The sequence below is a fragment of the Polypterus senegalus genome, chromosome 5, assembly GCF_016835505.1.
Source record: "Polypterus senegalus isolate Bchr_013 chromosome 5, ASM1683550v1, whole genome shotgun sequence".
NCBI lineage: Eukaryota > Metazoa > Chordata > Cladistia > Polypteriformes > Polypteridae > Polypterus > Polypterus senegalus.
The window spans coordinates 73,179,023-73,203,977 of NC_053158.1; the positions used below are offsets into that span (position 1 = coordinate 73,179,023).

General features: G+C 40.6%; 1 protein-coding gene across 2 annotated transcripts in view; it reads left to right on the plus strand.

Moving 5' to 3' along the window:
- The window catches only part of LOC120530360 (lethal(3)malignant brain tumor-like protein 4), a 478,825-nt gene that overhangs the window by 177,400 nt on the left and 276,470 nt on the right, over positions 1 to 24,955 (plus strand). Inside the window, exons 10-11 of one of the 2 annotated variants that reach the window (XM_039754804.1) lie at positions 17,776 to 17,861; positions 20,123 to 20,233. In XM_039754804.1, coding sequence (XP_039610738.1) covers positions 17,776 to 17,861; positions 20,123 to 20,233 — 197 coding nt within the window. The remainder of the gene's footprint in view (positions 1 to 17,775; positions 17,862 to 20,122; positions 20,234 to 24,955) is intronic. The other variant, XM_039754805.1, reaches the window with a different exon arrangement.

A 24,955-nucleotide genomic window follows, 5' to 3' on the forward strand; every position in this document is an offset into this window, starting at 1 on the left:
CCTCTCCGCCAGCGTCCTTTGTCTTCTAAATGTGCTGATAAAGAGAAGCTAGGAGCAGCCGTCTATTCCATCCCCCCACCAATTTAGAACGTGCACGAACTTCAGCTTAATTGAGTATCTGGGAGTGAAGTGGAGTTTTAGAGTGGAAATAATAGATCGTTGTTTGGAACACACGCATTTCATGTCTGTTCCGTTTCTACAGTAATCTGTGTCAACACATTGTTAAAACAGAAACGTTTTTTATATTCTAGTAGTAGATGACAAAATGTAGGCATAAACTATATAGTGTATGAAGCCTGAAGTCCAAATAGCAAAGAAACATTTTCACAAGAATAACACAATTGCGCTTTTATTCAAAAATATAACTGCAGAAACAAAAAGCCGCCTTAACATGCGACATTGACAGCAGTTTATTGTAACTGCCTCCGTGGTTCAATAGATTCAGCCCCCGCTTGTGAATCAAGAGGTCACAAGTTTGATCCTGCGCCCCTCCGTTTTGAGAAGTAAACTGCTCTTAGTCTTACTATTTTAGAATAAAAGCATACATTTGATTTAAGTCTGTAACAGCCGGTGCAATTTATGATCCTTGTAAAGGTTAGCTTTTTTTTTATTCACTTTTCATTCTCTCAGTCGCGTTCAGAATTAATCCATACAACCCCATCTGACACGGCTGTTTTCACTAAAGACGCGCTATAGCTCTGCGTTGTACCACGATGTGGTCTACAGTCCAAAGCAATGTATTTTGCGAGAGAATTTGTAAGTTTGACCTATGTTGACTTACTAATTTTGGTCCTGAAGCCAGTCATTTCATGAGGTTTGGGCTGCTGACACCTTTTGTTGGTACTCAAACCCGTATATATATATATATATATATATATATAAATACTAATAAAGGGCAAAGCCCTCACTGACTGACTGACTGGCTCTCACTCACTCACTCACTCATCATTAATTCTCCAACTTCCCGTGTAGGTAGAAGGCTGACATTTGGCAGGCTCATTCCTTACAGCTTACTTACAAAAGTTGGGCAGGTTTCATTTCGAAATTCTACGTGTAATGGTCATAACTGGAACCTATTTTTTCATCCATATACTATAATAGACTGCAGCTCGATGGCCGTGGGAGGCGGAGTTGTGTCTCGCGTCATCACGCCTCCCACGTAATTGAGTGCCTGCCCATATAAGGTAAATATTTGCGGATGAAGGACTGTGCTTAGAATATTCATAAGTAAAAATATCTGAATCACAAACTGATGTTAATTATATTTTGTCCATGAATACTTATTAAATAATTCCAAATAGTCTGCCCACTTCCTTTCATAGCTTTTCCGATGGTTGTGCTGCTTCCAGGCATGTATTTTCGTATTAAAGCATTTAACCAATCACATTTCAGTCATCATTTGTTGCCAGGCAGAGAGGACTTTACAGTCCGTTGTTCAGGCACTCTAACACAGAATAAATATCGATTAACCTACTGCTTCAACCAGTCAGATTTTGAGTTGGTGTCAGTACGGCCCTCTAGCAGGCGAATGGTGACGTCACCGTATTCAGACCCATTGATTGGATAGAAGCCTATATGAGGAACTCTACGAGGCGACTGAACGCACCGCAAGCGCTCCGAGCGTCCTCGCGCGCACTACGGCCAAATCCATGGCAGGATTCTGGACAATATTATTTGCCAGACACAGACCAGATTTCAAGACCACGAAAACCTGATGTTTGTCACGCTCCTCGAGCCCCAGAAGCTTCGGGAATATAAGAAAAATTTCACACATGCAGCCTTCTCCAGTTTAACACAAGAGCCACGGACCTCTTTTTTGATCTGTCTCGGCTAAAAACAGCACTGACTGTAATGTATGCCATGGATGATTTTGCAGGAAAATCTCCCACTGATCTCATTGACTTCCTTCATCAGAAAAATCTGAATGAGAGCATGGGGCGGCTGTTCACTTTGGTATATTTGGCTGTGACCATTCCCGTGTACAATGCTTCTGTCGAGCTGACATTTTCAGCCCTAAAGCGAATTAAAACTTATGCCAGAAATGCGACAGGGCAGGTTCGACTTGCAGCATTAGCTTCGATGGCGATAGAAAGGGACTTTTTGATGGAACTGAAGCGCACGGATAATCCGTTCGACAGAGTGATTGAACTGTTTTTGAGGAAAGAGAGGAGGATGTATTTTGTTTACAAATAATTAGAATTTTTTGGTGAGTAAAATGTTGCGAATCTCTGTTCCTAAATAATTTTTCAAGTTTCTGAATTATTATTGATGTTTTTTATGTGTGTTGCGGCTATGGCTGCAGTAGAAAGGAACTTTCTCACCTCTGGTTTGTCTATTCAATAAAGGCATTTATTGTGGATACAGGTGTTATCTTATATATATATATATATATAGATATAGATATATAGATATAGATATATATATATATATATATAGATATATAGATATAATAGATATATATAGATATATACAGTGGTGTGAAAAACTATTTGCCCCCTTCCTGATTTCTTATTATTTTGCATGTTTGTCACACAAAATGTTTTTGATCATCAAACACATTTAACCATTAGTCAAATATAACACAAGAAAACACAAAATGCAGTTTTTCAATGATGGTTTTTATTATTTAGGGAGAAAAAAAATCCAAACCTATATGGCCCTGTGTGAAAAAGTAATTGCCCCCTGAACCTAATAACTGGTTGGGCCACCCTTAGCAGCAATAACTGCAATCAACCGTTTGCGATAACTTGCAATGAGTCTTTTACAGCGCTCTGGAGGAATTTTGACCCACTCATCTTTGCAGAATTGTTGTAATTCAGCTTTATTTGAGGGTTTTCTAGCATGAACTGCCTTTTTAAGGTCATGCCATAGCATATCAATTGGATTCAGGTCAGGACTTTGACTAGGCCACTCCAAAGTCTTCATTTTGTTTTTCTTCAGCCATTCAGAGGTGAATTTGCTGGTGTGTTTTGGGTCATTGTCCTGTTGCAGCACCCAAGATCGCTTCAGCTTGAGTTGACGAACAGATGGCCGGACATTCTCCTTCAGGAGTTTTTGGTAGACAGTAGAATTCATGGTTCCATCTATCACAGCAAGCCTTCCAGGTCCTGAAGCAGCAAAACAACCCCAGACCATCACACTACCACCACCATATTTTACTGTTGGTATGATGTTCTTTTCTGAAATGCTGTGTTCCTTTTATGCCAGATGTAACGGGACATTTGCCTTCCAAAAGTTCAACTTTTGTCTCACCAGTCCACAAGGTATTTTCCCAAAAGTCTTGGCAATCATTGAGATGTTTCTTAGCAAAATTGAGACGCCCCAATGTTCTTTTGCTTAACAGTGGTTTGCGTCTTGGAAATCTGCCATGCAGGCCGTTTTTGCCCAGTCTCTTTCTTATGGTGGAGTCGTGAAAACTGACCTTAATTGAGGCAAGTGAGGCCTGCAGTTCTTTAGACGTTGTCCTGGGGTCTTTGTGACCTCTCGGATGAGTCGCTCTGCGCTCTTGGGGTAATTTTGGTCGGCCGGCCACTCCTGGGAAGGTTCACCACTGTTCCATGTTTTTGCCATTTGTGGATAATGGCTCTCACTGTGGTTCGCTGGAGTCCCAAAGCTTTAGAAATGGCTTTATAACCTTTACCAGACTGATAGAGCTCAATTACTTCTGTTCTCATTTGTTCCTGAATTTCTTTGGATCTTGGCAAGATGTCTAGCTTTTGAGGTGCTTTTGGTCTACTTCTCTGTGTCAGGCAGCCTCTGTTTAAGTGATTTCTTGATTGAAACAGGTGTGGCAATAATCAGGCCTGGGGGTGGCTACGGAAATTGAACTCAGGTGTGATACACCACAGTTAGGTTATTTTTAACAAGGGGCAATTACTTTTTCACACAGGGCCATGTTGGTTTGGATTTTTTTTCTCCCTAAATAATAAAAACCATCATTTAAAAACTGCATTTTATGTTTACTTGTGTTATATTTGACTAATGGTTAAATGTGTTTGATGATCAGAAACATTTTGTGTGACAAACATGCAAAAGAATATGAAATCAGGAAGGGGGGAAATAGTTTTTCACACCACTGTATATATATATTGTCGCAGTAGTGCTCCCTTGAACCCTCAGGTACCACGCCAAACACCTGGTAAAAGTGCTACAATTATTCTTTTTATTATAACAATGTGCACTAAGCACCCTCCACTCCACACTATTCATAAACCACAATAACAATAATAAATCAAAAATAATTACAATCCTCCACTTCCAGACGCGTTGCCCTCCTACCACCCAGCTCAGCTCGCCGTCTGGGAGTTCCCTCAGTCCTTTTATATTCCCTGACCCGGAAGTGTTCCCAGTCCCCAGTCCATGTGATCTTGTATCACTTCCGGGTCAGGTAAAAAGTACTTTTCTTCATCCCGGAAGTCCGTCGCTCTTCCTATGACGAACTTCCGGGTCATAGTGTACAAATAAGTCTTTGGTCCTCCCTGCAGCTCCCTCTTGCGGCCCCTGTGGTATCCTGCAGGGCTGAGAATAAAAACTACATAGTCCATGACTCCCTGCTGGTCTTCGGGGCACCTCCATACTGCAGGGAGGGCTCCATCTGGCGGCTTGTGGGACTTGGCCGGGATAAACTGCCGGGCACAGTCCACAATATAGATATAGAGATATATAGATATAGATATATATATATATATATATATATATATATATATAGATATAGATATATATATATATATATATAGATATAGATAGATATATATATATATATATATATAGATATAGATATATATATAGATATATATAGATATATATATATATATAGATATTATATATATATTCCCCAATCTACATACTGTCAAATAAACGAACCACACGCTGTGGCGCAACACAAGAGGCTTCGCCTTTAGCGCTGACATCCGAGGTTCGATTCCCAAGAGGGGGTGCAGTGAGTGTATGCGCCTGATGAGCCCAGAATTAGAGCGAAACACGTGCCACATACTCTTTGCATTATTTCACAGTAAAAATATATATATATAGATATATATATATAGATATATAGATATAGATATATAGATATATATATATAGATATATATATATATAGATATAGATATAGATATATATATATATATATATATATATATATATATATATATATATATATATATATATATATATATATATATATATATAGATATATATATATATATATAGATATATATATATAGACATACTGTATATAGACATATACTACACACACACACATATATATCAGCGCTTCCTGATTCATTTTACACTCGCACCCCCTTGGTTTGAGAAGAAGTATGAAAAAATATGAGGTTAACGCAGATAAACAGATCACCAATTGAAGCTTTATGAATAATGGATACTTAATTCGCCATCAATAATTGTTTTGGTAAAGTCATACTCAGTGTAACCCTCCTTCCATTTTCTAATTTTTTCGCAACTAGCCATGATTAAATGAACGGTAAAAATGTAAGAGCGAAGCGACGGTGACTTATTGAGGAAGGCAGGCTCGATGTAGTCGGTGGCGTAGCGTAGTGGGGGCAGCAGGGGCGGCCTGCCCCGGGCGGCACTTTTAGGGGGTGGCAAAGAAATGTATACTTTAGTCTTTTAAATTAAAATACCTACTGTAAATAAGGGGTCGGTGAAATTTTCCTCTGCCCCGGGCGGCTGACAACCACTCTACACCACTGGATGTAGTGCACGTCAAGTCGATCTAAAATGCGCGAACATATTCGAAAAAATATATCTTTTCAGGTTCTATTTGGATATAAGTAGGTTCTACATTATATGTTAATTAATGTTGACTTATGTATGTTTATTTTTTATTGTGTCTTCTATTTTTCTATTCATTTTGTAAAGCACTTTGAGCTACAATTTTTTGTATGAACATGTGCTATATAAATAAATGTTGATTGATTGATTGATATTTAGTCGACAGAAGTATCTTTGGTAGGAATGTAAGTTGAATTTAGTCTTTAAATTTCTATGGTGAAGAAAAATGTATTCAATGATGACTAAATTCAACTTACATTCCTACCAAACATATTTCTGTTGACTAAATAAAATTTATTTATATTTAAAATTTAAATAGAACTTGAACAGATACGATAGTTCATAATACCCACGTAGAACTAAGTGCACGTAAAAGCGGGAGTCATCCGTTTTAACAAACAGCGTATTGCAGTGATATAAAATAGCCTGCCCATTTAATTATTTAGGAATGGATAAAATAAATTAAGATTTTGTACAAATAATGTTTTTCATTTTTCTTCCTTGATGGAATCTTGGCACCCTCAGCAACAGCTGCTCGCACCCCAAAGGGAATAAGGCTGTAACATAACAAAATCTGGAAAAGTGATGCGCTGTGAATACTTTCTGAATGCACTGTGTATTGTGGACTCGGACCCGGACACACACGGACGGACATCATTGTTCACCCAACACACGTTTATTTATAGGAATAATTATATTTTCAATGTTCAGCGCACGTCCCAGTGCCTCTTGCACCGTTCCCCCAAAGTCCAGGCCTCACAGTTCTTTGTGCCTTTCTCCTGGCTGCCTCCAGTCCTCTCTCTAGCTACGTCCTCTTCCACCCGACTTCCGCCTCCACTGAAGGGAGGCGGCCCCTTAAATAGGAACCTGGATGGGCTCCAGCTGCTCCAGTGCTGGGCTCCAGGGATATTCAGGCACCGGGGCGCCGCCTGGCGGTGGCCATGGGTCCCTACAGGGCTGGGCTTCCAAGCCCTTTACCCGTGGCCCCCAACATAACTAGGGCGGACGCCCCCTCACGGTCTGGAGGAGGTACAAGCCCTCCTCCAGTCCTCCTGGGCGTCCCGGCCGATGCCACAGTGCCCCACCGCTAGCGAAGACATGTTGGTCCGAGCGGCACTTCCCGAAAGGGCAGCACGTCCCCAGAGAGGGTCCTACTATGTCCCCAGGGTTCAACACGGCACCCTGGGACATCGTTTTTCGGCACCCCCTCTGACGCCAACACGCCGCTCTGGTCTGCGCCGCTCTCGCCTCCACCATCCCCGCCAGCTGGGGAACCATCGACCTCCTGGTGGGGAGTCCTCCCACGGAGCGGCCCGTTCCAGGAGGGCAGGTTCCTAACGACGTCGGCTCCAGTGCTCGTTGGGGCTTCAGTCCTGTAAAAAGAGAAAAGGGAGGGCCAGAAGCACTGCCTGGACACTCACCCCAAGCATCCTGTCGGTCTTTGTACCGGCAGTGCTCTCCCCCCCTACCGATAGCCCACGACTTGCCTGTCTGCCTCCTCCGCCGCAGGTTCCATGCCCGTCCGTTCATCTTAGGTGGGACCGCTCTCGCAGGCAGTTTGTCCAGCCGCCCTGGTGTTTCCCTCTGCCTCCGCAGAGGACGGCCCTTCACCGGACGCGCGCACCCAGCGCCGCATCCCCTCCTATCAGAGGAACTGGCATTCACCCCTCGGTTCCTCCCTATTCTCTTGGACGTCCTGACGGTCTGGGTCTGAGCATTGTGACAGCTCAAATCCAGCCCCGTCTGCATCCCTGCAGAGCGACAGGAGACTGCCGCGGGCTTGGAGCGCAGGGCGCTAGGACCCAGGGCACTCATCAGCCCTTGTCCTGCCAGCCCCTGCGTACTCGCTCTCCTCGCTCCACCGGCAGTCTGCACCGCCGCGTCCGCTGTTGGGTAATTGCCTACTTGATGCTGGTCCTCCTTAGCACAGTCACGGCCGTTTTTTGCGAATCCCCCTTCATGCTTTACGAGGACGGCAAGACCTACCTCCCTCGCAGTACTCTGCTGGCCGAAGGCTCCAGCATCGCGCCGATCCTTCGTGTCCCACGGCTTCTCTCCCGACGCGACCGCCTTCCCCTCCAGCTTCTCCAACTGGACGGCGAGAGCACTCAGCATCTGTAATAAAGGCGACTCTGCGGGCCGAAGGGACTCCTCTGGCTCGCGCAGAGCCGCCAGCGAAAACTGGGAGACAGACGTCGGTGGGCTTACCTGTCCATCAGCCCCACTCGTCGTCTGCCTCCTGTGGGCCACTCCCTCTGGCCCAATCGGGTCTCTTCTCAGCACGAGACTTTCGTTCCTTGGTCCCGCCTCTGTACCGTCATTGGCGGGCACATAAGACACACCGGCCAATCCCGTGCCTGTCAGCGGGCGGGACATCCGGCCCGCGGCCATCTTGTCTCTCCTTCTCTGGGTGTGGTGGCGTGCCTCCTGGCAGCCTCGCAGCTGCTGCGATTCTTCGAGCTGCGGCGGCTCCGACTTTGCAGCCTCCTCTGCTGCCACCGTCGCACTGCCGACAGCCTGTGGACCGGCGTGCTCCTGCCACCGACGCGGATCCGGGTCGTTCCTCCCTGTGGAAAGCAAGGTATGTCCGACCCCAAAGGGCCGATTACTGCAGGGCAGGGCACTCACCTCCCGGTTCCCGTAACTCCGAGGCCCCTGCCTCGGTGTGGCCTTCTCTGTCGCCACGCCGGCCTGGCAGTACGTCCAGACAGCGCGACTCTCGGAGCCCGCTGCACTCTGGCGACGCCCGTTCTTATTTCCCCGCACCCGGGGATGGCCATTCTGCTGTCCGGCGGCGGTCCCTGGGGTAAACTGCTCCCTCGGGGTTGTGCACATGCTGCTCCCGCGGCGAGTGTGTGGGGTCCGCTGCTGTGCCGGGCCGTCCACAGAATAATTTGGTTTTAACGCAGGTCCCCACCTTGACCCAGGTGGAGCATCCTGCCGGCTACGCCACTGTGGACTTGGACCCGGACACACACAGATGGACATCATTCTTCACCCAACACACGTTTATTTATAGGAATAATTTATATTTACAATGCTCAGTGCACGTCCCAGTGCCTCTTGCACCGTTCCCTTGAAGTCCAGGCCTCACAGTTCTTTGTGCCTTTCTCCTGGCCGCCTCCAGTCCTCTCTCTAGCTCTGTCCTCTTCCACCCGACTTCCGCATCGACTGAAGGGAGGTGGCCCCTTAAATAGGAACCCGGATGGGCTCCAGCTGCTCCCCGGCACTCCTTCGCAGATACGCTCCAGTGTGGCGGAAGTGCCGGCTGCGCACCCGGAAGCCGTCCGGGTGTCCACTGTCTTCTTCCCCCCAGCACCTCCTGGTGTGGCGGAAGTGCTGGGCTCCAGGGATATTCAGGCACTGCCTGGCCCCTAACATAACCAGGGCGGATGCCCCCTTGCGGTCTGGAGGAGGTACAAGCACTCTTCCGGTCCTCCTGGGCGTCCCGGCCGGATGCTACAGTGTATATATATATATATATATATATATATATATATATATAGTCACGCGCGAGTAGGAGACCACGGATGGATCTTAACACACCTGGGAAGACATTCGCCGGCAGGGAATGGCGGGGTACTAACTTTCTCCCTCTGCCTTCTTTTAAGAAAAAAGACGCTCCGCCACCTTAAGCCGGGTTTGCCCGCAGTGCGTTACTTCTGCCCTTCTTCCTCCATCTTTTCCTGACGTCATCGATCCCATCCTCCCTCACGGTTCCTTCCCAGCATTCCTCCACTTCCGGCTCCTCCCTCATAAAATGGCCGCAGACGCCATAATTCGGCGTCGCGCATATGAACTGTTTAGTTTATATTTTTGACCTGCTTTTTCTTTTTTTATTGTGGATCATCTACATTATATGGGGCCGGAAAACCCCAAACCTTTATGCTGTGTCCTTCTACACCTTTTACAATATATATGTATATGTGTGTGTGTGTGTGTGTGTGTGTGTGTGTGTGTATATATATATATATATATATATAAATATATATATATGACAGCAACACTCATAACAGTGACAAAAAAATTGCATTGATAATCATGTATTTTCAAAATACAATCACGTTATTTTCAAAATGTTTCCTTTTCTTTTTCATTACTTTTTTAACACACAACTTTTCCGCTGCGAAGCGTGGGTATTTAGCTAGTATATATATATACATACTATATATCCTGGGCTGGTGTATCTGGCTTAGCCCTCGACTGGTTCAGGTCATATTTCTGCAACAGGACTCTCAGAGTCATGCTAGACGATTTTTCATCTGAATCAGTCCCACTCCCATGTGGGGTCCCCCAGGGTTCCATTTTAGGGCCACTACTTTTTTCAATCTACATCCTGCCTTTAGGTGCAAATTTTTGAAAACATGCAATTTCATATCACCTATATGCTGACGACTGCCCAATTTATTTCTCCCTCAAGCCAACTGATTCCACCAAACCTCTCCTCGACTGCCTAGCTGACAATAAGGACTGGCTGGCTGTAAACTTCCTTCACCTGAACGATTCACAAACCGAGGTCATTGTTTTTAGTCCCGACTGCAAACAGGCTCCACCCCTTGGCCTCGTTTCTCTTCCCATTCCAGTAACTTCGTCTGTCTCCAATCTTGGAATCAAAATGGATACGTTCCTGAAAATGGATGCTCAAGTCAACAGCACAGTAAAATCCTGCTTTTTCCATCTAAGGCGAATCGCCAAACTCAAGCCTATTCTGTCTAACCACTTCCTGGAATCAGTAATCCATGCATTCATTACGTCCCGGCTTGACTACTCTAATTCCTGCCTTTTTGGTATCAGTAAAGCCACTCTTTCTAGACTCCAACTGGCTCAAAATGCGGCTGCAAGGCTTCTAACTGGAAGTAGCAGAATCCAACACATTTCACCGATTTTAAAAACCCTACACTGGCTGCCGGTTAAATTCAGAATCGATTTTAAGATTCTCCTCCTCACCTATAAGGCATTAAACGGTCTAGCCCCCGCCTATTTGAGTGTCTTGCTCCATTGTCACAATCCCCCTCGTGTTCTTAGATCCGCAGATCAGCTGCTCCTAACCGTTCCCAAGGCACGTTTTAAAGCTCGTGGTGAAAGGGCTTTCTCCGTCAGTGCACCCAGGCTCTGGAACTCCCTGCCCTTAGTGGTTAGGCAAGCTGCTTCAGTCGCCACATTCAAATCTTGCCTAAAAACGCACTTCTTCACATTGGCTTTTAATTCTTAACCTGTTTCATTTTCCACTTGCCTTTTGCTATTTTCTCTATATTATTTGGTCCCCTGACCTGTTTTTAGTATCTCTGTTTTAATTCTCTCTTAATGTTTGTTTTTAATATTTTATCCAGCAGCCCTGCTGGATACCACAGGTGCCGTAAGAGGGAGCTGCAGGGGGGAGCAAAGAGTCATATGTGCCCTATAACCCGGAAGTGCGTCATAGGAAGAGCGACTACAGAAGTGACGTACTTCCGGGGTGAAGAAAAGGACTTGTACCTGACCCGGAAGTGATAAAGAATCACATGGACTGGGGATTGGGAACACTTCCGGGTCAGGGAGTATAAAAGGACTGTGGGAACTCCCAGACGGCGAGCTGAGCTGGGTGGAAGGGTGGCAACGCGTCTGGGAGTGGTAGATTGGTTTATTATTATTGTATTGTGGTTTATGAGTATAGTGGAGGAGAGGGTGCTTTGTGCACTGTGGCATTTAAATAAAGTCAACATCTGGACTTTTTCCTGCTGTCTGGTGTCTTGGACAGGGGTTCAAAGGAGCGATAGTACCCCCTATCTGTCAATATATATATATGGACATGAATATTGTAAACTCAAGCTGTTTTAATTTCTGAAAAAAAAATGCATTTAAACTGCATTTCAATTCAAAACAGAAACAAAAATATCATCCCTGGCTAAAATTGGGCAGACTTAATAATAAAGTGGTATTTTAAGTACTTTAAGTACATTTTCAGAATGGTATTGTCTTTAAATAATAATAAAATAAAAATTTCAACAAAGTGCAGTTTTTCTCCTTAAAAACATAAGGCAGAAACATAAAAGGTAATTTGACCAGCTTCACCTTTAAACTCTGAGTAACCTTTGCCAAAATTATTTTGTACATTAGGCTAAAACAGTGTGATCATTGAACATTTTGTAATTAGATGTAATTAGAAATACTAACAGTCACGGAAGTCCGCCTTCTGTAATGCATCTAATTTTGCTTGTTTTTCAGTGTCATAAAGCTGTTGAATTTTATTTGAAATAGTCTTTCGGCACGTGCTCGCTGCAACACGTTTTGCATTCAGATGGAACCGTAAGGTTGAATTGCTTCGGTGGCATGCAAACTCCTTTTTGCACAGTTTGCACAAAACGACACTTTTTTTAAGGCTTCCGTCGGGTAGTCTTTTGAAATGAAATTTGCCTGTGATCAGTCTTAGCAACACGCTTTCTTCTGACTATTGCATTTTTGTAGGTCTGATGTGTGTATCAATGTAATCGGTGTACCAGGAAATCATGCATTGACAAAAGTTCCCCTTTGCTTGGAATGCAAAGTGTGATTAAATGCGTTATTTTTTTTAACGCATTATTTTTTTAAAATTCATTAATCGCAATTAACGAGTTAAATTCCCATCTCTTATATATATATATATATATATATATATATATATATATATATATATATATATATATATATATATATATATACCAATGTAATAGTTTTGTCACTGTTATGAGTGTTGCTGTCAGCAAGGAATTGATTATCATTATTTCTTTCAATCAGGTTCTTATTTGGAGGATGAGTTGTGTTCCTGTTATATTCCGTGTTTGTCAACCGTCGTAAAGATAACAGGTTTCATTCATCAAAGTGATCACTACCCAAATCGGTACTCGTGAATCTAAGATGTTTAACAGGCATTCCCGGTATTAAGTAGTGGATTTGCCTGCGAATATTTAGTGGTAGCGTGTGTATGAACTTAATTTAACCTTTCCCAGTCCTGCAAAGTCAGTTCATGTTAGCCGCTCGGAGTACATGCATCGAAGCTTCTCAGCTGTGCTTGTGCTATCTCGGGCGATCTCGCGATGTCCACAGCCTTATTTAATGTTAGCTCACACCTGGCATACCAGCAATTTAAACTCTGTTACAAAGTGATCAGAAGTCTCGTTTAAACCCTGCGTCGTCTCATTAAAGTTGTATCTCACGAATATGGTATGCGTCGTGGGCATGACAAATGCCAGTGGCAGCCTGTCTATGAACTTAATTTAAACTTTAAGTTAACACCGTGCTTTGTTTCCGAAGTAGCTGCACTCATGAATATGCTTATCACTTGCTTCATATTCTTTTGCTGCCTTCTCAATTGTGTAATGCGTTTTTTTGTTCAGCGCTCTTTGGAGCTCTTCCTTGTTCTCTACGTACTTGCGTCTCGCATCATCACGCCTCCCACGGCCACCGAGCCGTAGGCTATGGCCATGTATATGGTCGAAAGTAGGTTCCAGTTATGACCGTTACGCGTAGAATTTCGAAATGAAACCTGCTTAACTTTTGTAAGTAAGCTGTAAGGAATGAGCCTGCCAAATTTCAGCCTTCCACCTACACGGGAAGTTGGAGAATTAGTGATGAGTGAGTGAGTGAGTCAGTCAGTGAGGGCTTTGCCTTTTATTAGTATGGATATCTTTTCATGGGACAACACTGATGTTGGTCTAGATCAGCTGGGTGTGATGATGCGGATTCGATGCATTCTCCCTTCTCACTTCTGGCAGCCCTTGAACCGTACATCGTCGGTAATGTTACCGATGAGCTAGGCAGTGGAGCACAACATAACAAGGAGATGGTGCAAAAGTACAAAGTGCTTTTATTATTGTTTTATTGTAGTGTAGTTGTAGTGTGGCCGAGCTGTGGACCTGGGCCGCCAGTTGCACTGGGTTGGCAGTGGTGTGGAGCCCTCCCTGCAGCTGCAGGCTTATGGGGGGGGGAGGGGGTGGAATGTAGTATAGCAGGTCCACAGGTCCTGTTCTAAAGTTTTAAAATAATCACCGTACTCTAGCCTTAGTGAGTGGGCATGGTGGGGTGTGACCGAAGCATTTCCTAATGAGTTAGTGATGTGGGCGTTTCTCACCTAAGTGCACAGGTGAGAAATGGTCCACATCCATAATTGTTTTCAGGAGCTGCTGATTGCTGTGACTGCCGCGTCCCCTCTTGATAAATAGAAGCGTGAGTCGACCAAGAAGGGAGGGAAGAAAGGAAAGAGAAAGAACGGGGGTTGCAGGAGAGAAAGCAGGAACCAGTGGAGAGAGAGAGAGAGAAAGCCGGTGCGGGAGAGTAAACGAGTGAGCAAGTGTAGGCTTGCGTGCAGCTGAGCACGGAGCCTGGATGTTGGGCTGACACCCAGGGAGTAGTCGTAGTGGTCGCTCCCGCTGAGTTTATTTTGAAGAGTGGGAGTGACGGAAGGCGGATGACTCTCCGTGTAAGGCCACGGAAGGCAGCAGGAGTTGGGACTTGGGGTATGTATTCCCCAGCCTGGGCGCCTTGGTCACTGTGGAACCCAAGTCGCTGATTGGGGGAGCCTACTGGACTTTCACTGCACTGTTTATTTGAACATTGTTTTGATTGTTGTTTTAATAAAAGCAGTTGCCATTTTTGTACACCATCCCCTTGCTCCATTGTTGTACCTCATAGCGAGCTGATCGGTGACATTACCGACGGTGTTGGGTTTAAGGGCTCCCGCATGGACGATGGGAGCATGCAACAAACCCGCATCGTCACACTGGGATGGAGGCTTTGATGTGGGTGATTACCAGTCGTTCAAAGCACTTTGCGATGACAGGGGTGAGAGCAACTGGTCGATAGCCATTAAGATAGGTTATCCTCGGTTTTTTGGGAACAGGTACAATGGTTGTGGATTTCAGGCACAAGGGGACTACACCTGAGGAGAGGAGAGGTTGAATTTGTGTGTAAATAGCTCTGCTAATTGGTCAGTGCAAGCCTGGAGCACACGTTCTTGCACATTATCAGGACCTGCTGCCTTCCTTGTATTGATGTTTTCGAGTACCCGCTGCACATCATGTATGTGTGCGACCAAAGGCTGTGAGTCTCTGGTCAGCTCGAAGCTGACTGGAGGCTGGTTATTGTCTTTGTCAAACTGTGCAAAAAAACTGTTAATTTCCTCTGCCAGGTTGGCATTGTTATTGGTAGAGTGTATATTGTACGTCATTTTTGGCAGCTCTATAGGCTGAGGTGTCTCCTAATTTAAAGGCTTTCTCCCTTTCCCTGAGCATCTGTGTGACTTCACTGTTCATTCATGGTTTCTCATTTGGGTAGACCTTAATCCTTTTGCTGACAGTGACATTGTCCACACAATAATTAATATATGACAGCACAGATTAAGTATATGTCTCTAAGTCTGTCTGATGAAAAAATATATTCCAGCAGTCCTGGAGTTGGCAAATTGCTGTTTCAGGCCAAACTTTAACAGTCTTGCTACTTGGATTAGTACTGTTGATAAGGACTTTATGCGCTGGAACAACGAACAAAGAGAGATGATCAGATTTGCAGAGGTAGGACAGTGGAGTGACCTTATAGTCATCTTTTATGTTTGTATAGACATGGTCCAAGGTGTTTTCCCCTCTGGTTTTACAATGTACATGCTGATAAAATCTGGAAAATACATCCTTAAGATTCACTTGATTAAAATCCCCAGCAATGACAAAAACTGCATCAGGGTGCGAGTTCTGTTGTTTACTGATAATGTCAAACAATTTTTCAAGCGCTGACTTAACATTAGCCTGAGGAGGTATGTATACTGCCGTAACAATAATGACAGTATGTTCTCTCGGTAGGTAAAATGGTCGGCATCTTAGCATCAGATATTCCACGTCCGGATAATAAAACTTGTTGACTGTAGTTATATTAGTGCATCAAGCATTATTAGTATAGGCACACAGTCCTCCACCTGTTTTCTTAGCAGAATCGGGGGTTCGATCGGCTCGATGGAGCGTGCAACCTGCAAGTTCAACTGCTGTGTCCGGTATGGTGGGATCTAGCCACGTCTCTGAAAAAATCAAAAAGCAACATACACTTGTAGTTTTTTGTGTGGAAATATACAGTCGGAGCTCGTCCATTTTATTTGCGAGTGATCTAGTATTCACAAGAAGAACGCTAGGAAGAGAGGTTTTATGCGGAGCAGCCTTTAGCCTAGTTAGTAATCCTGCTCACTTGCCTCTTTTTTGTTTCCTTTCCCTGTGCCTGTTGTGTTGTCGTCTTCCGAGAGTTGGAGTCAACGTAAGTCCCGGTGATCTGAGAATCTCCTGTGGTATTGCTTCTATGTTATAATAATTATACTTTGTTATTAGAGCTGATCTGTAGAAGCTTTTGACGACTGTAGTGGATGCTCTCTTCCGTGTGTAAAACGATGAAAGTCAATGTTAAGAAAAATAATAGCAGAAAAGAGCACCTATTCAGGGAGCACAAAGCCGCAGCGTCTGTGAGTGCCGCCATTGTTTCCCAATGAAGAGCTTAAGAAGAACATCCTCATAATAAATAAATGTTTACGACCAACGCCCTCCTAACCCCACATCATTAACCCCCTCAACACCCCCGCTTCCCCCTGGACACACTCTCCTACCTACCTACTCATATTGTGACACTAGAGGATGTTGTTGCTCCTCTAACCAGACAGACAAATGTCCAGGACACCAGGTAAAAGCACCAAGAATGATTCTTTTAATTAGTTCTTCCATAGATAGTGCCTTTAAAGCACCACAGCCACAATATACAGGCAAGTAATATAATAAATACAATAATTATTCTCTCCTCCACACCTCCCAGCAAGCTCTGTCAATTCCCTCTCAACTCCGGCTTGCTTGCTGGGTCTCCACCAGTCCTTTATATAGTTCTTAACCCGGAAGTGCTCCTGCTGTTCTTCCCACGTGACTTGCCAGTACTTCCGGGTCAGATTGGAGAATCTCAAATCTTTAATCAGCCCGGAAGTACTGTGGGGCTTCCGTTCTCATGACTTCCAAGTACTTCCAGGCTGCAAGGGAAGCATGACTCACCAGGTCCTTTCATAGCTCCCCCTGGCGGCATCGACGGTACCCAAGTCCCATATATATAAATAACTGCTCGAAATATTAAAGGAACACTTTGAAAACATCACATCTCAATGGAAAAAAAAACATGCTTGAAATTTATACTGATATGGACTGGGTAATGTGTTAGGAACGAAAGGACTTGATGATTAAAAAGTGTTCCTTTCATTTTTTTGAGGAGTTATGCTATTTACCAGTTGATATATTTAAAATTATTATTGAAAAGTTTTAAAATCAGTGTTCAGTCTGTTTTGCTGGATCAAACAAGCTTATACATTACCACATGGTCTTGTCATTAATGATCACATAAGAGTGTAAATCAAACACTTAACTTTAATATATGATTAGAGGTGAGCAAAACTGTCATTAATTCACTTTTTTGGCAAACCTATTTATGGTTTTGAGATTTTTATCCACAACGTTAGCCTACTTTATAAAACACCCAAACAAAAACAGCCTCTAGGCTATCATGCTCTTTAATTTCGTTACATCAAGAGCAACATTTCAAATCAGGTACCTGACCTTGGTTATTGGACTCTGCAAAAAAGACTAAAACGTATACTTTTGAAAAAATATTACTGTTAGTAATATTTTTGTTTTCTTTTTCTCCTTTTTGACTGTGAATGTTTTTTTGTTTGTTAGCACATACACTTGTACAATGCATATTCTGAATTGTATTAAACCAATTAAAAATGTGTCTTTGTTGTGTTCTTTTAAATTCATAGATTTTTTTAGGCCACATTTTATGATATTTCTATGTACTAATTATGGTTCTCACTTTCAAGAATGAAGACTTAATAATTTAACAGGACCAAACGTGTTAAATACGGGTATTTATTTTCTTTTACAATACAAAACACTAGAAACATGAAGTATAGATTTTTGTGATTAATAATGTTAAATTCATATTTTGTTTGTCTCTTTTGCAGGCCATCCTAGGCCAGAGCGTTTTTTATGGGAAGAATATTTACAAGAAACAAATACATTAGCAGTTCCTGGCAGTGTGTTTAAACAGGTGAATATTGTGTTAATGTAGTAGGTTTTAACTTGTAAAAGTTAGTATTGTTGTGTAAACAATCCTTTGCAAAATACCTGTAGTCACTGTATTAGTTTGTAAGTCTATCAAAAATAAATGTCACATTTGAAATTCATTCATATTTTTTAAATAAAATATTTTAATCTTTAAAAGTAGTGGTCATCATTAATATGGTCTATTCATAAAGTATATATTTAAATGAAAAATATTTGAATTATTATAATTTCTTAGGGTTCTCATTGTTATAAAAAAGTAAAACCTGAAAAACTTCTAAAGACTTCTAAAATGATCAGTTTAGAAATCAGTAAGTTTGTGTACAGTGTAAGAACACTGAGATTGTTTCTTGTAACGATTAATCATGATCTCCACCCTTTTAATATATGGACTTAACACTAATCAGGGGTTCTTTTGATACAAAAATGTCTTTTGCATTTGCAGTTTTTTTCTTCAGAACACTTTTTGATTTATTGCAATGTTATTGTTGATTCAGCTGTAGTTAGTAAACTTGTAAAAAAGGAATTTTAGTGCCACAGATGACACTAAAATTGGAGGAATTGTAGAAACTGAGGAGACAACAAAAAGAATTCAAAAAGTCATGGACATACTTCAGAACTGGGCAAACACCTGGAGAAAGAAGTATATTGCAGAAAAGTGCAAAGTGTTGTATGTGAGAAACAGGAACATCAATTATAAATATAAGAACAGGGACACTCTCCTGAAGTCATTTCTGAAAAAGATTTATTGTGTTTATGTTGAAACAATGTTTTCAAGTTTAAACAATATGCTGAAGCAATATAAAAGGCAAATAAAATGTTATGATAGATTGTTAAAACTATTGAAAATAAATCAAGCAATATTTTGCTTAGACTGTATAATTCATTAGTGAGACTGAATGTGGGGTATTGTGTGCAGTTCTGCTTACCATACTACAAAAAAAGAAAACATATCACTTGAAAATGTGCAGACAAGAGCAACTTAATGCATCCCAAGACAGAGAGACTGCATGGGGACCTAATACAGGTCTTCAAAAAACTCAAAGCCATTAATAAAGTAAGTCCATCTAAATTCTTTCAACTTAAAGATAAATCACATACTCAAAGACACCATTAGAAATTAAGGGGAAGTACATTTACCCTCACTTTCACACAAGTTGTAAGAATCTAGAGCAAACTACCAACCAATGTAGCTTATACAGAAACCTTGTCAACCTTTAAGAAATATCTGGATTATATATTGGAACAGCTTAGCTATTAGTTAAACAAACACCCTTGATGGACTGCAAAGTCCCCTGTATTTGTCAACTTTCTTATGTAATATTAACAGGTGAAAAAGAACATATTTTACCGTTAGCCTTGAAAAAAGGAGAAAAACACAAATTGCTAGTTTGCAGAAAATGTTTATCACTTCCAAATAATACATCTTCATTGGTTGCCACTTACTGATATATTGTATCTTTTTACCCTTTAAATGTAAGGGAATTCAATTAATATTATAGTTCTTTATTTTATGAAAATTTTTACCAATGCTGAATTTTTCAAAAAAAGAATTACACTCACAGGTCAATAATTTATTTTGAATGGGTTTTGATCTTTGGGAGAGTATCTTTTTGTTTAAGAATGGAGAAAAAAAATCTTTTATGGAATTGATGGACTGTGGTAAGTGTTGCAGTAAGTCCATATATTAAAAAAGTATGAAAAACCTCTATATAGTGTCATTATGAAATATAAGACAGTAAAATTGTATGCAACAGAATAGCAAAAGTATGATAAATGCACTAATTGTTTTCAGGGTTAAGGTATTAATATAATGTACACTTAAATATGAGGTGCCATCTTACAATCCTTATGAAAATAGTAAATAGTCCCTTAGGTTAATGTACCATACAGATGTATTGTTCTAAATTGTTACTGTTATAAAGCATATGTTTATAATTAAGCGTGTCATGGTGACACAAACATTTTAGTTCTGCTGCCACATAGATCTATAGATATGGGATTGATTCCCCTCCTTGACACTACATATTTTAAGTTTACATATCCTTCCAGTATTCACATTTTTATGGTGCTTCTGTTTCCACTTAAATCATAAAAGATATCCATGTTAGGTTAATTGCCAACCTTAAACTGGATTAGTATATGTACATACTGCTACTGTTCTCAGCTGCCATGAGAAATAAAATTTGGGATTACAAAAATTATTGGATTTATCAATTTATTTAATGAAAAATATTATTTTTACAGAAAAAACGTCATGGGTTCACGTCTAAACTGAAGCTAGAGGCTGTGGATAAGCGTAATCCCATGCTAATACGTGTTGCCACCATAGTGGATGTTGATGATTATAGAATAAAGGTATGCACTTTGTAGAACACCTTAATAACTTTTCTTCTCATTTATTTTCTTTATTGATAATTATCTTTTGTTGAAAACAATGATTGAATCAGTCTACTAGTGTATTACTACATAGAACTCTGTTTTTAGTGATACAAGCACTACAAAGAAGCTAAAAATATAAATATGAATTTCAGCAAAATGAATCAAACAGAGAATCTGCCAGAAAAAATACTCAAAAGCTGAAGGAAAATAAGACAGAAAAAAGAATTTTAAAAAGTGCACAAATGGTAGTAATATAGGAACAAAAGAGCAAAAGATGAGCTTTGCCTTAATGCAAAGAAATCTGAAAATCAGCAAATCAATAAGAGCAAGTTAAAGACAAAGAAATGGTCAAAGCTAAGATATGCTAACAAGAATCATCAATTATAAGAATCATAAAAACAGCCAGCATTGCTACTTCTGCAAAATTGGGATACCCTGTCTCCTTGGGCTGTACATATAGGAGATAAGAAGGATGAAGAGAACAATTAATACAAAATTCACATAAATAAAATGCAAAAAACAGCAAAATACCAAACCAGAATTAATAACACAATACAAACGTTTATTTAAAAAAACAACAAAAAGTTTAAATAGAGAAAAAAATAATCTTGACCCACGGCAACAACCCTGGTCATACAATAACACAATGGAAAAAATCTCTGAAATGTGAGCTATTGCCTTCAGTGTCATTAAAAGTCACTTGTGAAAATGTTGGTGCCTATTATGCAATATTGTTTATGGATCAAGTGAAAGGTCACTTTTAATGTAAAACATATTCACAGTCCCAGAAACTTCCTAGCAAAATATGAGAAGACACATTGAATGTCTTAGTAATCTTTCGATCATTTGCAGTACCTTCTTGGATGCATAGCTTCCTGTTTCTTGTTAGTCAGCTGTTCTTTATACTTTATCATTTATCTTAAATTAACCATCTATTAAGTGCGGCACAGGAATGGATCTGCCATCATGGTGTTCCTTGCCCATGCCCGGGGCCCTTGACAGCAAGGAAACTTTTCATCTTACAGCCCCGTCCCTCCACTTATAGAAATGATGTGTGTCTACATTCCGAAATCAAAAAGTGGGGTTGCTCCATGAAATTACTGAGTGTCCAAAATCACTAATGGGCAGGAGGAGGGGGACACTACCTTACCTCCCTACCAACCAGATTACAAGAAAAGATGAATTAAACGATCAAGTGTCTGCATGCCTAGTACAATAGTGTGAACAACCACACTGCATCAGATGACCAGGGTGCACTTAAATGAATTGTTAAAAGTGAGATCAAGTCTCTGTAAAGCAGCTCTATTCATTATATCACCCAGGGCCTGTGGAGGTCTTAATCTGGCCATGGTGCTGCATAATAAGATATGTAAATGAAGACATGTACTTTTTTTTTTGTAGTAAAACTATACATTTATATGAAATAAAAAAAACTACTTTCTTTTTTTTATTTCTGTTAATGTTATTGGTACATTGTCATAAGCAATTTTCAGAAACAATTAAAACAGCCAGATAAACACATTCTTCAGTTTTAGACTTAAAGGTTAAAAACATAGTATATTTTATGTAAGGAGCCTTTCTTATTCTGTTTGTTTTTCCTAATAATTAGTTAGTTGTCCACTCTAGTTATTCATATTAAAATATTTTTTACTGTTTGCTTTATTATATTTTATATTAACATTTTATGCCTTACCTTTTATTAGGACAGAGTGATTAGAAATAGTCCATGCAAATGTATTTTTTGTGGCACGTTTTTGAAACTCATGAATACAGTATTAGCCATGTTGGATTTTACAGAACATTGTTTGTGCCTGCATATTTGGGGGACAGCTGGGATGGATTGGGATAGAATGCAAAGACTTATATTTTTTCACATTTTACAAACCTTTTTCATTATTCTAACAATCTGTCTTGATCTTGTGACCCAATGCCTCATTTTCTTTGTAATGTTCTGCATTTTCATTACGAGACATATAATTGAATATCAAAGTAAAAATAAATAAATTGTTAATTCTCTTCAGTTTTCTTTGAGTTTAAATTGTTATTTTGCATGTGATCCATTTGCATACCAAAAAAAAACTATTTCAAAAGTAATTGATTTGACAAATGATCCATTTTGTCTTCCAAAATTAGTCTCAAGAGTTTTGGCTTTTAATACATACTCAATTCCCTATGAAACATTCTTTGTGATTATTGATTACACAAAACACTACATAACTGTGGTTGGAAAAATTGCAGTAATCATAGGTCATTTTGACTGACAAAGATGCTCTTGTCTGCTAGTCTTATTGTGCACTTATAAACCTATACTAGATGTTGATTTTAAGCTTTTAGTACCATAGTAGACTTTTTCCCTCAGAGGGCATTGTGCTGTTGATTTCCACATAAACACATTTGCCTTCTGGGACAGGTGTCCTGGGTACGAAGTGCATACCCAATCATCATTTGGGAGTTTGTATATGCTATCAGTGTTGGTATGAGTTTTTCTCCAGGTACACCAGTTTTCCTGCTACATTTTCACATCTTCTAACTCCAAAGTGGCACTGTGTGAGGTATGAGCATGAGTATAGGTGTTTAAATTAATTTTTTCAGTGGACTGGCACTCTGTCCAGGACTATTTATTGCGTTGCACCATATACTTCTACCACAGTTTCTAGCCCTCTCACAATCCTCAATTTTTTAAGTGAGATTAGAATATTATATCATAATTGCCTGTAAAGGGAAATAAAAGAGAAATCTCAAACCACTGGCTTGTAATCCATTAATTTATGTAGCAGCAAATAAAGCTAGAGATTAGCTAAGTAAAACTTACTCCTCCCCCATTAACACCAACCAATGCTTTCCATTAGCATTTTGGTTCACTAGTACAAGACTCAGTACATCAATCCTGCTTTCTGTCTGCTTCACTTGGTTATCGTGTTAAGTAGATATATGGCTGGAATTTGGTAACTTCATATAAATAAATTATTCTGGCCTGTTTGCACAGAATGATATAATTAAAACAAAAGCTTTGAAATATGCAGTTTGTGTGTCTGGTCTGTTTGTGTTTATATGAGCAAATTGACTACATTATCAGGCCACAGAATACATTCAAGTGAAATCATTTGTAGTTGGTCAGAATGTTAATGAGCAGTTTGGCCACACAACATTATTTGTGATTGTTTAATAACACTACATAGCTTTAAACACTTTTTTATTTTAAAACTCTGATTCTTTGTGTCCTGAACATACAATGTCATATTTACTCCTTTTTAAATAAAATGGTTACTGTTAGTAATTACTAGATTTACATATGCAACATGAATAGTACAGTACTAAATTGCCGTAGTGTAATGATCAGCAGTTCATGTTAAATAGATGTGTTGCTTAACATCTTTGACAGGGCTAGCACATTTGCATGCTTCTAGTTTCGGGAAGAAAACTATCATTACTGTGCTTCTTAGTTGGAGACTTAGTGTATGGTTTCACCCAAACAACCCAAAGTGGTGGCTCTGAGGTTAGGGAAATGCACTGGCAATCGGAAGTTTTCTGGTTTGAATCCCGTAAATGCCAAAAGGGACTCTGCTCTGTTGGGCCCTTGAGCAAGGCCCTTAACCTGCAACTGCTGAGTGTTTTGAGTAGTGAGAAAAGCGCTATATAAATACAAAGAATTATTATAAACAACCCAAAGTTTTCCTACCCATTAATTTTAAATCCATCTTTATGTGTTTCTGTGAGTAAATATATGGCAGTTAATCAGTTTATAAAACCCTCTGTACACTTATTCCTTCTGTTTTGCAAAAAAAGCAAGGTGCTTGGCAGTCTCGGTATATGGTCAATTTTACACATACTCCCATTTTAGTAAATGTATGGCAGGTGTTTGATTACAACTTGCTGTGTTCTTCACTCACACTTCAATGTTGCCAGATCTGTGGAAGCTGCTTAGCAATAAGAGTGTGCCATTTGCTTAACTTACACACTCCCATATTAAACAAAGTAAAGGACATGGAAGCTGCTTCAATTTGTTAATAACAGGAGCATAAGTAATGTCAATGAATGGCAGAAATGAGGCTTGAAGTCACATTGTCAAATATAAATGCACACATTTGGATAGGCTGAAAATTTTTAAATAAATAATACTTAATTCTCCACTCTGTTAAAGATACAAACCATCAAATCCAGAGAGTGAGTGGGAAATTCAGAGCTTTCACTTAGCTTATATTCTTAACTTCTTAAGACTGGCAGATGATTGGCCATTTATAAAACAAACACATTTTTTTATATGTATGTATGTATGTATGTATGTATGTATGTATAGAAATATATATGTAGTCACTTATGCAGAAGGTGTCCCAGCGGCAGGACACAGCCATATTTCAAAGTTGTCTGTGTATGTTGCAGTAAACCCCACAACTCAAGCAAAAACAAAAATGTTAATTTTACATGCCCAAAAATGTCTCTTTTCAAATAAATCATTAGTTTCCATGTTGTCTACTCGCTATCATTATTAAAATATGTGATTTGCATGTGCATACCCTGAGGCCAGCAGCTTATCACAATTAAGTGAATCTACGTTGATCAACTATCTCAACTGCGTCAAACCACATACAGTGCAAGGCTCATTACCATTGGATAGCTCAGTTTCAGCCCATTGAAATGATGTATAGTTGTCTGTGATAGGTTATACATATAAAACGTCATGGGCATGCATAAAAGGCA